This window comes from Symphodus melops (genome assembly GCF_947650265.1).
Source record: "Symphodus melops genome assembly, chromosome: 2".
Taxonomy (NCBI): domain Eukaryota; kingdom Metazoa; phylum Chordata; class Actinopteri; order Labriformes; family Labridae; genus Symphodus; species Symphodus melops.
The window spans coordinates 28,922,746-28,938,345 of NC_136692.1; the positions used below are offsets into that span (position 1 = coordinate 28,922,746).

General features: G+C 41.3%; 2 protein-coding genes across 6 annotated transcripts in view; one reads left to right on the forward strand and one right to left on the reverse strand.

Annotated features, from left to right (window-relative positions):
• Positions 1 to 1,649: 1,649 nt before the first annotated feature.
• Positions 1,650 to 9,669, forward strand: LOC306819924 (uncharacterized protein). The gene is made up of 5 exons (XM_079337549.1): positions 1,650 to 1,790; positions 3,263 to 3,925; positions 6,216 to 6,305; positions 6,875 to 7,066; positions 7,771 to 9,669. Exons 1-5 carry the CDS (start codon positions 1,718 to 1,720, stop codon positions 7,956 to 7,958), a joined length of 1,206 nt encoding a protein of 401 aa, XP_079193675.1. The 5' UTR covers positions 1,650 to 1,717; the 3' UTR covers positions 7,959 to 9,669.
• A 2,052-nt stretch (positions 9,670 to 11,721) lies between these two features.
• LOC306820653 (nucleosome-remodeling factor subunit BPTF-like) overlaps positions 11,722 to 15,600 on the reverse strand; it is a 40,437-nt gene continuing 36,558 nt past the window's right edge. For 4 of the 5 annotated variants that reach the window (XM_079338571.1, XM_079338569.1, XM_079338568.1 and 1 more), the window contains one exon: positions 11,722 to 14,543. In XM_079338571.1, coding sequence (XP_079194697.1) covers positions 14,507 to 14,543 — 37 coding nt within the window. In that variant the 3' untranslated portion in view covers positions 11,722 to 14,506. Of the gene's footprint in view, positions 14,544 to 14,605; positions 15,529 to 15,600 lie in introns of those variants that run through there. The other variant, XM_079338570.1, reaches the window with a different exon arrangement.

The window sequence follows — 15,600 nt, forward strand, 5'->3', positions numbered from 1 at the left end:
ACAAATCAGTGGTTTCTCTCAGAGGACATTTAGAAGTGTTTATGCTCCTTATACCCAGCTCTGGGTTTAATTATCATCACTCCTAATTCAAATATTCATTAAATATATTAGAGGCACATTTTATACCTGAATTGGTTTTAGGCCCACTATAATATTATATCAATATGTCCATGACTTGTTTTGCTTTGTCTATACAATTACCTTATTTTCTTTATCGATCTCTCTTTTCTTGGAGGTGTGATGGGGGGATTTAGTTTGGAGTGTGTTGCTGCATCCTTCCCATTAACCTTCATCTTTAATGAACCTCTGCTTCCTTCTACAAGCCTACAATTCATTCAGCAGAGGCTTTTATCCAAATAATATCAGAGAATACAAACAGGAGGAGAGGAGGAAACAACTTCAGTAAGTGCAAACAAACAGCTTTAAGTTTAGTCGGACTCACAGGTGCTGACAGGAAGTGACCATAGGCAGAGCACACCATCGACAGCTGTTCTTGAGATTTCTAATCACCTTGAAAACATCCTAAAAATGTTCATCATCATAACTTTCAGTTATTTGAAAGGACTGTTCTTATGCTTTTGTATTGAAGCGTTTACTGTTTACTTACAATCATTCAGAACTTGATGTTTGTGTTTGTTGTGTGTAATCAGCCTGTTTTTGTTTGGATGGTTTGTTTGTGACCTGTATATGAGCGTTCTAGTTAAAGGTCGGAAAATATTTTATTGCACAGTCAATGTCCTTTACATTGTCGACTTTCAATCAATGAAAAGAAGAAGCAGAAAATCTTTGTCAAATTAAGAGACACATCTCTGCCCAAAGTTGAGAAATCTCCGAATTAGAACAAGCACAAAAATGAAAGAATTTTTTACACTTATTGAGTCATTTGTAATAATGTTGTAATCCATGTGTTTATCTTGAAATCCTGAGATGATTCATACAGAGATTTGTATGATAACAATCTGCATTACATGTTGTCCGTTCAGTCACCATATTTTGAAATGATTTCATAATACAACATTATGTATAATGTCTGCAGTTCCACTCAGTGACCCCCAGAGGGGAGTGAAGACTCTTTTTTTTAATATTCAGGTTAACTGGGATCAGTTTAACAAAAGAGCTGGTAGCACCTGCCCTGACTGGGATTCATCTTTCATATAGTTCAATGTGAAAATAAGAAGGCAAACAAACGACCCACATAAAGGAATGTGAACACTGTGTTTGACACCTTAAACCTGAAGGTAAACCTCTCCTTGTTTATTCAATCAATCAATCAATCAATCGTATAGCACCAATCAATAATAAATGTTATCTCAAGACACTTTGATAAAAATAAAAGGCAGACACAGGACTCAGTGTGAGTGTGACAAAGTGTGACAAGGAAAAATACGTCTTTCCAAGCTCGAGCAGAAGCAGACTAATCCTGCTGATTCTGGGATTGGAAAGAGGGACAGAGGAAGAGACAGACAAACAGCAGCAGCTATATTAGCCCTTCTTAGAAAACAGAAAACATCCCTCTGTCATGTTGCTCTTTGGAATCCGTTTATGAATGAAGGGAGTGTTGTGTTTATTTTCTGTGTTCGGGACGTCCCACCACCTCCCTCTCCCTCTCCACCTCCACCCCCCGTCCCTTCTCATTCCTGAGCGGCCCCTATAAAAATCCCAGGAATCCCTCGCTCTGCTGCAGACCTTAAAGTGCGTTCACACTGAACTAACCAGGATGACAGGGATTATTCTGTTCCTCTTGTTTCTGGGGTTTCCTCTTCACAAGACAGAGGAGCATGTCGTCAACGGTGAGTTCAAACATTTTTCAATCCTGCACAAGAGCACGGATCAGCAGTTCAGTAGAACTTTTATTTTGGAGAACTCAGATTTCCTAGCAAATCAAATACTCACTTTCTCTGTTATATGGTGTTTTTTATGTATTATTACAACGCTGCAATTGCTTTTAAATCTGTAGCTTCTAATTTCAGCAACAACAAAAAACACCATCACATCAGTTATATTCTGCCATCAGTCTATAATACTCCACAAAGTACAAACGTCTGTCTTAATAGTCTCAGGAAAAATATCCCATGATGAAAGTGACGTCCTTTTAAGACTTTGAAGGATTGGAGTATTGTCTACCTTTAGCTGTTTATTATTAATGGATGCATCATTTTGAACAGTGTTTTATTACTCAAGATGAAAGTTAGTTTTATTTCTTCAAAGTTGCCTCCAAGTGGTCACATTTGAATCTTACCTGTCGCTCTTTTCCACATATCATTTTCCCCTTTCTCCTTCATTTCTGACTTTATATTTACTGTCCTATATCCAAAATTATAAAATAAAAACTATGAATAAAAAAGCCCCAAAAAGTACCCTTAAAAAAAAACGTATCAATAAGAACAGTTTTAAAAAGCAAGGTTACGAAAATGATTTCCAAACTTAATAGATTCACTGAATCTGTTGTTGTGAGTGCAGAGTGGCTTTCATCTAACATGCATGTGATCAATCTAATGGAAGAAAACACTGCTCTGAAGCAAAGGTTGTCATAGTTTTGTGTCTTTTGATACTTTTTGATGCCACATCTTGAAAAATACAATGATGGCTGGTATCCAAAAAGAACCAGAGCTTAAAGAAACACTTTCCATCTTCAGCTGTAACTTTAACGTTGTTCTGCTGAAAGACAAATACAAAGAGCACGTCTAATTAGTAAATATACGAGGGCGAAGTTTCAGTTTCAAAATGTTGCCGACATATTTGCCATTTAGACAGGCGTGCAGGAGTATGCCAAAAAAAAACAACTTTCTGCAAGAAATGACTCGATTTCCAGGACTTTTTAGTTTCCATGGTAACGAAACATACAGAAGCCCGAAGCAGACATACATCCATACTTTTTATTCAGCTCCATTTTCCAGAGATTAAGAGTTCATTCTGGTTGTTTTCACGAGATCTAAAGTCATGAATTGTCCCCCCGGGACAAATAAGTGTATCACGTTGTCTTTTGATAGCAATCTTTGTTTTCCTGTGATAACCTGTGAGCTCTATTCTTAAGATTTTGAGAAAACAGCTGTAATGTACCGGTACTTGTTACGTCGAGAAAACCAGCATCGATATCCTGAGAAATGTAAATAATGAAGTTGAGAAGGAAAACTGTGTAAAATAAAATACATGGACGCTTATCCATTTAGGGAAACAGGTATTGATAACATTTGATTTTCACGAGTATCAGGTGTTGTGACAACACTTCTCTGACTGTCACTTTTTCTGTGTGTCATCCTAGAGCTGTACACTCTGATAGAAAAGGGTCAAACCGGCTTTGTTGACCCACCAACGAGCAACCAGACCTGGCAGGTGGTTAAAGAGCCCTCCCTACCAATCAACGAGCTTCTCGAGAAGAGCAGCAAGACCCTCCATTCTCTCCCCTCAGCCGTCTGGCCCAAGCACAGTGACCTGGCCCCCATCCCTCGCCACCACAGTCCGCACAACAAGAGCAAGAAGGGCCCCAAGAGCGACCGTTTGGTGGAGCACAACAGTGAAAAAACCAGGGGAGAAGTTGTCGGTCTGCTTCCCAAAACTTTGCAGACAGCAGCCACAGCAGCTGCCACAAACATCAACAACAACAACAACAACCGCACTGTGCAGAAACCAAACCAGGACACCCAGTCCAACATCAGCCCTCAGCAGAGCGAACCAGACGGACACCCAAACTCCAGACCCAGGCCTCCGGTGCAAACACAACCTCAGGTTCAACCACATCAATCTGCACCTTCCCAACGCAAAGACCCTCCAAACCGACGTCTGGACCCAGAGGAGAACCGACCAGGAAAGTCCAGCCTCTATCAGTCGGCTATTTATGCAGCAACCCGGAACAACAGCCGCCCCCCTGTGGTCTTTAACCGGCGCTCCTCCAGCCTGCTCTACCAGTTCGATATCTTAAGGCGAGGTATGGGAGGATTTATGTATCCTGACCTTGATCTGAGCTGTCCACGTAATCAGAATGTACGACTGTTCCTCTTTTGAGCTCCAGCTGAGCCATTTTTAAACTCCCCTCTGGGATTACATGTTTCAAATGATTGTAAATTATGTAAGAGTTATGGGAAATTTTAAACCATGTGGGAAATTCTTTGATGCTCAAATTCTGGGTATTTATTGCCAGTAATAATCTCTGCATCATGACCTTGAGAATAGGATATTACACAATCAAATAACTCAATCCAACATGCTGGTTGAAGTAACTGAATGAGGCTGAACTTCACTGATACAAAGCAGCTAGAATCAAAAAGTGGATTTTCCCTTTTATCCTTTCCAAACTATTTTCATGGACATGTCGCACATTTATTTATGGCTGGTTCGTGAAGTCCCTTAACTGAAAATCATTGAAACAGACCACATTTGACTGGGAAAAAAAATGGTGCCTCTCTTCCTAACGGGGCCAGGGGTGGCTTAACCGGCCCCCCCCCAGGTGCCATCCCAAAGTCCTACAATATGATTGGCTATTTACCTTGTCAGATTTGAGTTCAAATCAACAATTTGAGCTGCTTTGCAACAGGCTGCTCACAGTTTTTATGTCAATGCAGCATATTTTTTGTGATCTTTAAATTGCAGTAAATACTTTGCTCGTCTATTTCAAAAGAGTCTGTAAACATTTGCACGCAAACTCATAAAGATTTTCTACTTTGCAATGAACTAACTAGATATGTTTTCTTATTAAACCAAAACATAGTCTGGAAATGTACTTTTGCAAGTGCAGGAGTTTGCAAGATAATGTTAATCTGCCAATATGTAAATGTTTAGCACAATAACTTTCAGTCCATTTACTGCAGTAGATAACTTTCACAGCAGACTGAGGTCGTCTCGCGAGGAATGCGTACGTCTTTAAGAGAATAGTTCACACGTCACACATAATCTTCAGTTATAAAAAGAAGCCCGCCTTGGTTCTGTTACAGATGAATGCTGATGCTAAGAGTAAGAGGACGTGAAGAGAAGAAGCTAAGAGTAGTGCCACATTAGAGACACTTGACCCCAAGGTCTGCTTCATTTGATCAGTGTGAACACGAGCGTACCGGACTGCTTGAAGAGGTCGTCTTGGGCACAAATCATGTGTACTTTAACCCGATCGGTCGGAGCTTCGTGATCAGTCAAGGAAGTAGACAGCAATGTGACGCACTTCTAAATGTCTCCTGTCTCCACTGAGCTGGATGGTCGACGTGGAAGTAAAACGAGGGATAGGCTTCATTGTCCGCACACGATATGTAGTCCAGTAGATGGTGGAAGTGGTTCTCATGGTTGCTTTGTTTTTCTTGGCAGATATGCTAAACCAATACGAAGTGATCAGTATCTATTTCTGTCCCTTGTCAACCAACATGGTTGTTTAGCGTCTCGCCAGTTTCACACCATCTGCTCTTAAGAAATGTATGTTGGGGTAGTTATCTACCCCAGTGCAGTTACCCTCAGAGAACTTTAGTGCACCATACCCATTTCCGACATATTGTTGCTTTAAGTAGTTTAAAGTGTGACTTTGGACATTTTTTGAGTCCTTAATTAATTAAAAAAAATAGTTTTTTTTCATAAGTGGAGATATTTAGGGCAAATAAATTAAATTCATTTGTATTGTGTGCATACTTATTTATACCACCCCTGCTGAGATCAGTGGCCGGGTCGGGTCTGCACACGCCCATGATTCTGACCATTATTTTAAAGTTCCTCTGAGGGACTTTTGGTTTCTGTCCATTTTGGCGCCAACTATGCACAGTCTTTTGTGCATCCTGGCAAATTATGGCTTTGGAAAAAAAGTTAAATAAAAACATGTACATTTGTCATAGCTTTTGTTAAAATAGGTCAGTCATAATGTTTTACACACACACACGCAAACAAGACACGGTAGCACAAATAACTTTTAATGACAGGGATGTTTTTTGCCCCGTCAAAAAACACCCGTCTGAATCCTGTCTGTCAAAGTCGCCTTTTGTTTGCAGTCGTGTGGGAGGTAAACTATATCATGCAGCTGATGCAAAGTAAGTGAGTGTGTTCTCACGTTATAATTAAGATGGAAAATGTACCACAGATGAATCCCATCTCACATACCACCTCCTCCAGTCCCATGCACAGGAATGTAGCGCCTGGCTTTTGTAATGACAACTTGTCCTTTCTCTGCTGATGCTGGTATGAGAGTCTGGCTTTTTCATCCTCTTCTCATTTTTCATCACCTCCTCTGCTTGTGTTCTTCTCTGCAGGGTCTTCTGACTTCACCCTTGACGCCTTCTGCATGAGCGAGTGTAGGAAGGAGAAAGAAGAGAGAGAGTATTACTGCTACAGTGAGTTTGGTACGTATACAATGAAAACAATATTAGTATGTACAGTATGTCTATTCAAAGAAGCTAGTTGATTTGTTAGCAAACTTAGTTTAAGGCTTTTTTTTATTTATCTCTGAACTTGTTTATAGTTACTGCTTAAATAAGCTGGCTAACTGTTTTGTAAGCTAGTTTAGCTAACCATTTTAATTTTTGACCTCTTGAGGTGCTTTTTAGTTGATACTGTTTCTATCCAAGCACGCTAGCTGCTTTGTTAGCTAACTTAGTTCACGGCTTTACTATTTTATCTAAAGGTATTTTTTTAATGTTACAAAGAAGCTGGCTAAGTTTTTTGTTGGCTTGCTCAGCTGACTATATGTTTAAAGTTATTGTTCCAAGAACTGTTTTGTAAGCTAGCTTAGCTAACCATGGGCGACGTCTTAGCTTGGGTGGTAGTTTCTTCTCCCATCACTTTGAGCAAAAAGTTACAAAGTTGGAAATGTATAATGTGTAAACTCGTCCATAAAAAATATCATGATACGCTATATGTGAATGAATTTCCAGCATTTTCCTACATGATGTTATTTTTGTCCCTTTAACAGCGATCAACGGGATTGTTCACGAGATTGAAGTCTTGCGTAAAGGGATCCGCCTCATTACTCTGATGGTGAGCAGTGACGGCTTCTACAAGATGAGTCGTCTCTACGTCACCCCAGATAGCTTTTTCTTTAAAGTTCGCCTGCTGGTCTTGGACACCTACAATTGCATCAAGCCCTGCCCTGACATCAAACTTGGTGAGTGAAATAGTCAGGCTCGAAATCCAACAAATAAGAAAAAAACTACAGTGTTATATGCATGACCTATTATCTTTACATTTTGCTATTGAGTGTTTTTTATGAATTGAAATAACATCACACTGCTTCCTTTAAAAAAAAAAAGCTTAACACATTTTAACTTTGAGATAAAGATCCTTCGGGTGGGCACAGTCGACAGCCAAACCAACAAACTTGTGTCGGTTTGAAGCAGACACGGTTTCATCACACTGTTTCTTCTCTAATCTGCTAATTTGATGCACACTGATGTGTCGTATAGGAGCCCCATTCATCAACATCAATCGTGATTTTTTTAATACATATTTATAGCATCAAATTAGACAGAAAAAAAGTCACTTAAACATAAATCAGTGTGATAACAACTTTCAAAACAACATAATTTTATAGTTTTAATGATGTCCCATCTGGTAACATGAAGGAGGCGGGGTTTATGACCTAAACTTCAGTCAGTCCGTAGGGGGAGCTTTAAATCTTGTGGCCTCACTTGAGGCAATGTGTTGCGTTGTCTGCTCTTTTTCTCCAGTAAAGACCCATGAATCCTGTTTGTTTCACGTTTCTCATGAGGAAGTGGCTTTTCCTGAAGTCAAGTAACGACCATGTGTGGTGAAAACATGAAAAGTTGCTTTTCTGCAGTTATTTCAACATTTCCCATGTGTGTTACCAAGGGACCAGATACATTGTAATGGGCCAGATCTACCACCGGAGGCGCCATTTTCCCGCTGACCTCCTGAACCTCCTGGAAGGTAAACTGAAGCCTGGAGACGGCCTCCTGCGAAGTAACAACTACGTCAAGAGGTTCAACAAACGGAGGCACCAGAAGGCCCTGGATGCAACCCGTTCCAGGTGTAGGTGAACCAAAAGACCGGACTATCGCCCCCTGCTGCAGGGGAAGAGACATTGCAGCCTGAACTGTTAAAAAGTATCCCCTCAGTATTGTGTATGACACTTCAGAGATCATGGATTTATTTTCTTATGGACTGCTATCGTGTTTCATTATCCCGGTCCTCCTCGTTATCCTCGTTTGTTTAGTTTGTGTAAGTACTGCCTTATGACGCATTTATGGAAAATACAAGTTGCTTCATTTCAGTGTTTCTGTAATGATAATTTACTAACATTTATGTTACAAAAAGTTCCACTCATGTTTCAAGCTAGCAGCTCGACTCAAATCTGCATTAATTCATGGCTGGTTCATGAAGCCCCTGAATTTAAATGGTCTAAAAATTATATTTGGAAATATGTCATGTAATCATAAGACAAATTTTACTTGTATTTAAACTCCTGTGTGAAACTTTCAGTTTCTGTCAATTATGGCGCCCCCTATGGACAAAGCATTATAACTTGTGACCCTGTCACCACAGACAGAGTTCTTTGCGCTGGCAGTGCTTGCTGTTTTTGACAAAAAATTTGATTTCTTTAAACAGTCTAATGTCTCTATCTAAAAAAGAGTTTAATAATCTGACATTTACCCTTGAGCAGCAGTTTCAGGCATGAGGATTTACAATTTATTAGTAGTTTATCTTGTTGCTGATGATCACGTTTGCTTTTGGAGGTCATAAAACCTCAGTAGTACCTCAGTATTTATTTCAGTCTATTTCATATTCAGTTAGCAACTCCTCACAGGAACTTTAAGGGTTTATTCTATCATCCTGTCGTCTCTCCAAGTATATGACACTTCTTCTCTTAATTGAAGAGAACAGTATTCAATCAGCACATTAAATAACCCGTTGCTTTCTACATTTACAAACAAGTAGGAGTCTTGGATCTCAACATACAAGTCCATTATTTGAATCATGCAGGTTTGATGGTTTATGTATCTGAATTGAAAGGAATGCATAATGTTGTATTGCACTGAGCAGCATTGTTTTGTAACACCCCCATCCCGTACATGTTGTCACTGTGGTTGTTTTTGAGTAGCAGGAAATGCACTGTTATTGTTCCAAGGACAAAAGGGAGGGAATGAAGGGCCTGAAAAAAAAAGCTTCCACAAACCTCAGCGGAGAAGAGAGAGCACAGGACCTTCGCTTGTCATGAGAGCCGCTTGTTTTTCCAACTTTAATTATGTGTCCGCGATGAAATATCTGCCTGACTAGACCGGGACATCAAAAGGGGCCTTGCTAAATGAAGAGGGGGGTTTGTTGTTGTAGGGACTACGCCATAAATCCAACTACAGGAATCTGATCCTCTCCACACCTGGACACAAGTGCTTCCTTCACTTCGCCTCTTTGGGGTGGATCTTGTTTTCTTGCTTTCACACAAACACATTCTCCTCTGCGTAGGCCAAAGCTCAAAAAAGGGGGTGTTTAGAGTATTTAGGGAGGATCAGAGAAAGCGGAGGACGGGGGCAAGGTGGAAGGAAAATAAGGAAAGGCTGTGTAAAATGACACAGGGAGGGGACCGACACAGGAGAGGGTCTGTCTTTCCAAACAGACAGTTTTTTATTTAATCAGAAATCTTTCGCTTGATTGTACAATGACCTTGATCTCACGCTTCTGAGGAATGGGAGAAGATTTGCACTGAATGCTTACGTTGCTTTACTAAACATAAACCAGATAATAAAGGCTATATGATTCGTACTTTTTTCACCCTGTGGGAAATCTTTGTCTTCAAACCCAACCCTCCACTCACGCCATCACATACATCTGCTCACTGACTGAAACATCGATCCTAATTATCATTCCCAGTGATTGCATGAGAAGGAGCCCCCAAAGAAAGACGCTCTAATTAGACTTTAACAACCTCGGTCTCTGTCTGACCTGCGGGGAGGGAGACTGACTTGGGAACTTGGATGTTGAGGCAGGCAGGGCTAAGCCTCTTCTCTCCCCCTCTGTATGTCTGTCAGCTGAGGCCGGTCAGTTCCCAGGCTCGAGGAAGCCTCTATCTGGGATCAGCGCTGGAGGGAACAGATGCAGGCGGACAGGAAACAGGAGCCCGCTCCACATCTTGGCTTCTATCGCAGCGGGAGGACATTCCTGATCACAGAGGATGTTGAGGAGGAGGGAGGAGAGGAGGGGGAGGTTGTAATATCTCTTAGTTGCTTCCTGTGTGATAGCTCCCAAACCACAAGTGGGGAGTGAGCGAAAGAGGCGCGGATGCTGGATGGAAACCACTCGGGGCTTGTGGCCATCGGCGGTGTTTTATGCGTTTGTGCGAGCCTCTGGATTCATTTAGCGGTTTAAGTGGGGAGTTAAGAGTCAGGGAGGTGGGTGGGGGGGGAGTGAAAGGTCAACGCTAAAGGTGGCTTTTATGAGTCATGTTGGTAATTTGATCACAGGATGAGTTAGTGTGAGTGTGTTTGGGGTCATGACCGCATCATTTAATGTCAACATGTCAACCAAGAGGATTCAATTCGAGCACAAACTGGTGTTGAAAAATGAAGAGCAAAACACTGCAGCTCCTTGAGTGTCCACTTTACATTGGCTCCAAACGACGAGGAATCCCCATCAGGTTGCATTTTAAAATGGCTGGGTTTTTTTTACAGCAAGAATAAACACGAATAAACACGATTACTGTGCACACACTTTATGGGCCTGAATTGTTTAAGTGATTCATTTTGACTTCATTGAACCACATAATTATTTATGAAATCGAACATTTCAGGGTGTGGCTGAGATCTAACCGGCAGGTCGGCACATTGTAGCTTTTTGCCTGGATGCTAAAGGCCAACCAACTCATGAACTCCCTCTGGATTGATTGAAATGTAGGTTGAGGCATCATGTTCAATATGACGACCAGACCACCATCGTTGGGCTTCCAAACACCAGTAACCAACGGCTGACGTCATTGAGACTACGTCCAAGTTTTAATTGGCCTGTGGATCTGGATCACATATCACACATATTTCCACTGAAGCCAAACACTAGCTATGTTGAATTTGCTTTACAAGGCTACATTCATTCAGTAAAACTGGGTGTACACTGTGATTTCAGGTAGATTAAGACACCATTTCTTTAATGGTGATTAAATTAAAACTGATTTAGAATTTAGGTCAAATGTCAGCCTGATCACGTGTCGTTAGTTTTGCAGCGTACACGGACGCATGGCGGTCGACCAAGGCCTGAACAGCTGCTCCCGACTGGGTGGGAGCGCCACGAGCAGACACGACGACTTCTGTCAGTTTGTGCCGGTGAAGTCGAGAATTAAAGTCCAGATCACCATGGCAACAATAGGCACTCTGTTAATTAACTAACTTTAGGTCCTGAATGCTCTGGATTTGATTGGACCAGAGAAGGTAGGCAGGGCTTTGAAGGCCGTTTTGGACGCCCCTGCGTTTGCCAGATATGAGAGCAGTTATCAGGTGAACAGGTGTTGCAGCGATGGAAGCGGGCAGTGGAACTGCTTCAGATAGAAGTGATTGTACCCGAGCTAAAAAGCCTCTGCATGTTTCTAATAAGCTCCAGCAGCAGAAAGCTGCTCAAACTAGGATCAATGTTGGAGATGCTTTTGAAACATGGAGAGAGGTTAGAACGCAGAAAGCTTTACAGACCCATGCAGAGCTGGCTAAACACTGAAGCTACAGTGTCCACCACATGCTGACCTGAGCATCCACTCCAGAGAGGAGGTGACCGTTACATATTGCTCCTGTAAAAATAAATGAGAAGACACGAGGAGTAGTAACATGGTGTCAAAAACATTACTTTATTACCTAGGATGAAATGTCCTATCAAGTACAAAAGAGAATCTCTTGGGAGTTTCCACGAGCAGTTAAAAACATAGAATACTTCTTTTATATGCAGTTAACGTTTTCTTCAACATTACTCAAAAAAACTGAGAACCTTTTTTTTTTTTTTTGTAGGTATGAATAAATAATACAAGATAATAATGCAATGTCAATATAGAAGTTTTGTTGAAGAGATTTGTTTCTTACAAAAACAAGAACAACTCTTTACAAGAGTTTACTGTGTGGATGCACCCAGTTCAAAAAAAACCAAAAACCTTTATGCTCACAATATGCAGCACTTTTTATGAAAAGGGCATTTTCACCTAAATGTAAAGTTCACTTTAATCCAAGAGAAAAAAATAGTTCAATATACACGTGGGCTTAGTTGCTGGTTTGAAGAGTGAAAAATAAAAGTTTCTACTGCTCTAAAAATCTGTATCTCTACATATTTGGACAGCCATAATGTACAAACAGTGGAGAAAACATCATAATCATAATCAGACGTGTGTGTGAAAGACGATCACAGAAAAGGAGACAGAAGCTACATCATCTCTCAACTCCGCTACACATGAAAACTGTGGATGCAAACTCAGCCATTTAACTTTTTAACGACGTAAAGAAAAGTGTGTTTCATGACGGCTCCCCTCCTACAAAACTGATAAAACACGGATTACAAAAATGTTCCCAAATATGCTCAAAATGCAGCTATAAAATTTTCATACAAACCCCGACATACAAAGACTCCCCAGTCCCCATTCGAAGTCTCCTCCCAGACATGCCGCCACAGACCGCAACATAACTGAGATGATGCTGAGTGGGAAAGTCCATTATCCAATTACTTCACCACGGTTTGAGGGCGAGTTGAGAGACGCATGTGAGCCAACCTGTCAGCTTTAATGAAATATGTTGGAAGAAGTGGCTGATAGATAAATCGACAGAGAGACGGGATGTAACGAGACAGTCTGAGCGGAGGGGGAGGGTCGGGACAGACGAGTTAGTGAAACCCTCCAACAAGTTTCCTCTTCCCTTTAGGCCCAACGGTCTCGCTGCCGTCCGTGATCTTAAATTAAAAAATGAATTAAAAGCCAGTGTGTATTCGTCTCGTGACCTTCAGAGGAACACAAAGTGGAAGAAATCAGAGTGAAGGGCAGGAAGAGGTGGGTGGGTGGGATGGCCTGTTCTGGATGTTTCTGTCAATAAAACCAACAGAAGTTTTGATTTCTTAGACAAGATGAAGATCAATCACTAAAGTATGGGAGGAACAGCCTTCGATAAGAATGATCCAGATTTGGTTATACACCAGAGATCATGTAATCCAGCTCCCTGACTCCAGCCCGCTGAAAGAAAAGCAGGTGATCTGAACTCAACGCTCGACCCAACCCGACTTGTTTGAAGAGTTCAAGTCTTTGGATCAAGCTTTGGATGAGATCACCTGATAAAAAAGTTAAAGATCTGTAACGTACGTAAGTGTGCGGTCACAATAACCTGCTGCAGTGGACTCAGACGTAAATATAGAGGTGACAGATTTTAAGACTTACCAGACAAAAACACCCTCACCTAATTTTCCATGCGGGGTAAAAGAAGCGAATGTAGTCTCTGCAGAACTCATAAAATGGTGATTTGAGACGTGACGAGGTAGTGACAAAGATCGATCTGGTTTTAACGTTGAGCGTCTCATCGAGGTGGCTTCTGAGGAAACGCCGTCGAACACGTTAACAAAGACATGCTGGATCAAACTTTCAGGAGGGGCCTAAGGGTGTCGATATGTTCTTTACTCTGATACGTTTTAAACCATCCCTGTCTGTTACGATAGTGATTAAAGCTTCTGGAAGAAAAAAGAAAGTCAAATTTCCTCACACAGATGAAGTGAGTCAAAGAGTGACCGCCGTCTGAATTTCACAAACACGTTGGCAGCGTTTGAAATGTATTTTCATTGGTGCAGTTTGGACAGCGTGCAGGAGTTAGCTTGATTTTTTTTTGTAATTAGACTCAACATCCGTCACCTGAAGGCCATCGCACACTCAGTCTGTTTTCTTCCCCAACTGAAATATCTTTCACACCAAGACAAAGTCCTCGTATATGTAAATGTACTTAAATAAAATCAATTCTGATTCACTTAAAAAAACAAAACGATCCAATTTTGTGTCAATCGTCATTATTTCTTTCAGGTTCGATTATCTGTGTTTTTCCCCCCCAGAACAAACTTTCAGCTTCTGTTGAAGATCAAGGTGTCTGTGCGACTCAGTGTGCAAAGGCCTTTAGACTTTCTTTATGTCGTGGTGTGAAGACATTTTAGAGAGAATCATGTCGCAGTTTAAAAAGCTGGTGTCTTGAAAACCCGAGACGGGGCTTCAAAGGGTTAAATAAAAATTAAAAAAACAGCATGAAATGAACATTGCACGTCTCGATGAGTGGATCGAGTAGGAACAGGACGAACAGGAAGTGATCAGCTACAGGATTAGCACGCGAGTCGGCTGCAGCCGTCGGTTCAGGATCAAACTTCGTCTGCCTTCATGATCCGGATCTTTCTCCCGATGCAGAGTCTTGGAGGAGGGGGGGCGGGGGGGGGGGGGTCCGTCCTGCCCGGCCTGAAGGTAGGACCTCTCCGATTACGTCCCAGAAACATTCGGATGAACAGAGGCGTTTGTCTCGCTTCCACAGCGGTGCGAGCACGAGGATTTCTAAGTCAAAGGAAACCCACGAGGCCTCGTCTGTGTGTCAGACGCTGGGGTCGGAGGAGGGAGCTAAGAGGCTGCTGATTGTAGTTTGTTGTTATGAGACCTGAAGAGATGGGGTGAACAAAAACACAAAGAGGAGGAAGGAAACAGTTGGAAGATATCTCGTCATTTCCTCTTTTTTTTTTTTATTATTAAAAGCTTTACAATATGACAAAAATATGCACTAGGGGAAAATACAAAAAAAAAAAAAAAAAAAAAAAACCATGATAGGATGCCAGTGGGTCACACTTAGACGGAGGCCGAGCAGCCATGTTGGTGAAATGTTGTCCAATTGTTTGGTGACGTCGTCGGCCCCGCGCTGTATTTACAAGGACTTATTTAAAGTGGAGAGCCCGCAGGGAAGCTTCACTACAGTCTGCTCCAATCTAGCTTTACAGACCTACCATTATTTACTTCAGAACGTAAAAATAGTCCTTCACAAGAAGTTATAATATTCACATGAGAGAACAATATACACGGGCACAGCCAATAAAAAGGAACCAGAACACGGTGCATGCTTTTTTTTGTTTTGTTTTTTAAAACTCTCGGCTAAGAAATGAGGTAAAAATGTTTTTTTTCTGCAGCATGTTGACGGCCGAGATGATCGACGACAATCAAAGAGAAGTTATCCGCGGTGTGTCGTACTGAAGTCACAATCAATCAGAAGCTTAACGTTGTGTTTTTTTCATCTAAAAAAAAAAAGAGAGATCCCCTTAACTTTCTTTTTATATCCAACTCTAACATGAACAAAATATCATCTGTTGCAGCAAGAGTAAGAAAATACATTTCCCTTGAATGCTTTGAGTAACCAACATGGCTGCCATAATTAGCCAGTAGAAACTTTTTTTTTTTTTTTTTTTCATGAATTCCTTGGAAAATAAAAAAAAGGGATCACACCTACAGTGTGGATTCATTTCTTACAAATGTTTTCATGGCTGTTTTAAACGAGTAAAAACAGCACCATCAGAGGGCGGGGAAAGCAAAAGGTTTGTTTTTGTTTGTTTGTTTGTTAAAAGTGACCCCGGCACCCAGGAGTCTGACATCACAATCTGAAAAAGAGAGAGAGAGAGAGAGAGAGAGAGAGAGAGAGAGGGGGGAGAGAGAGAGAGAATGGATGGTGT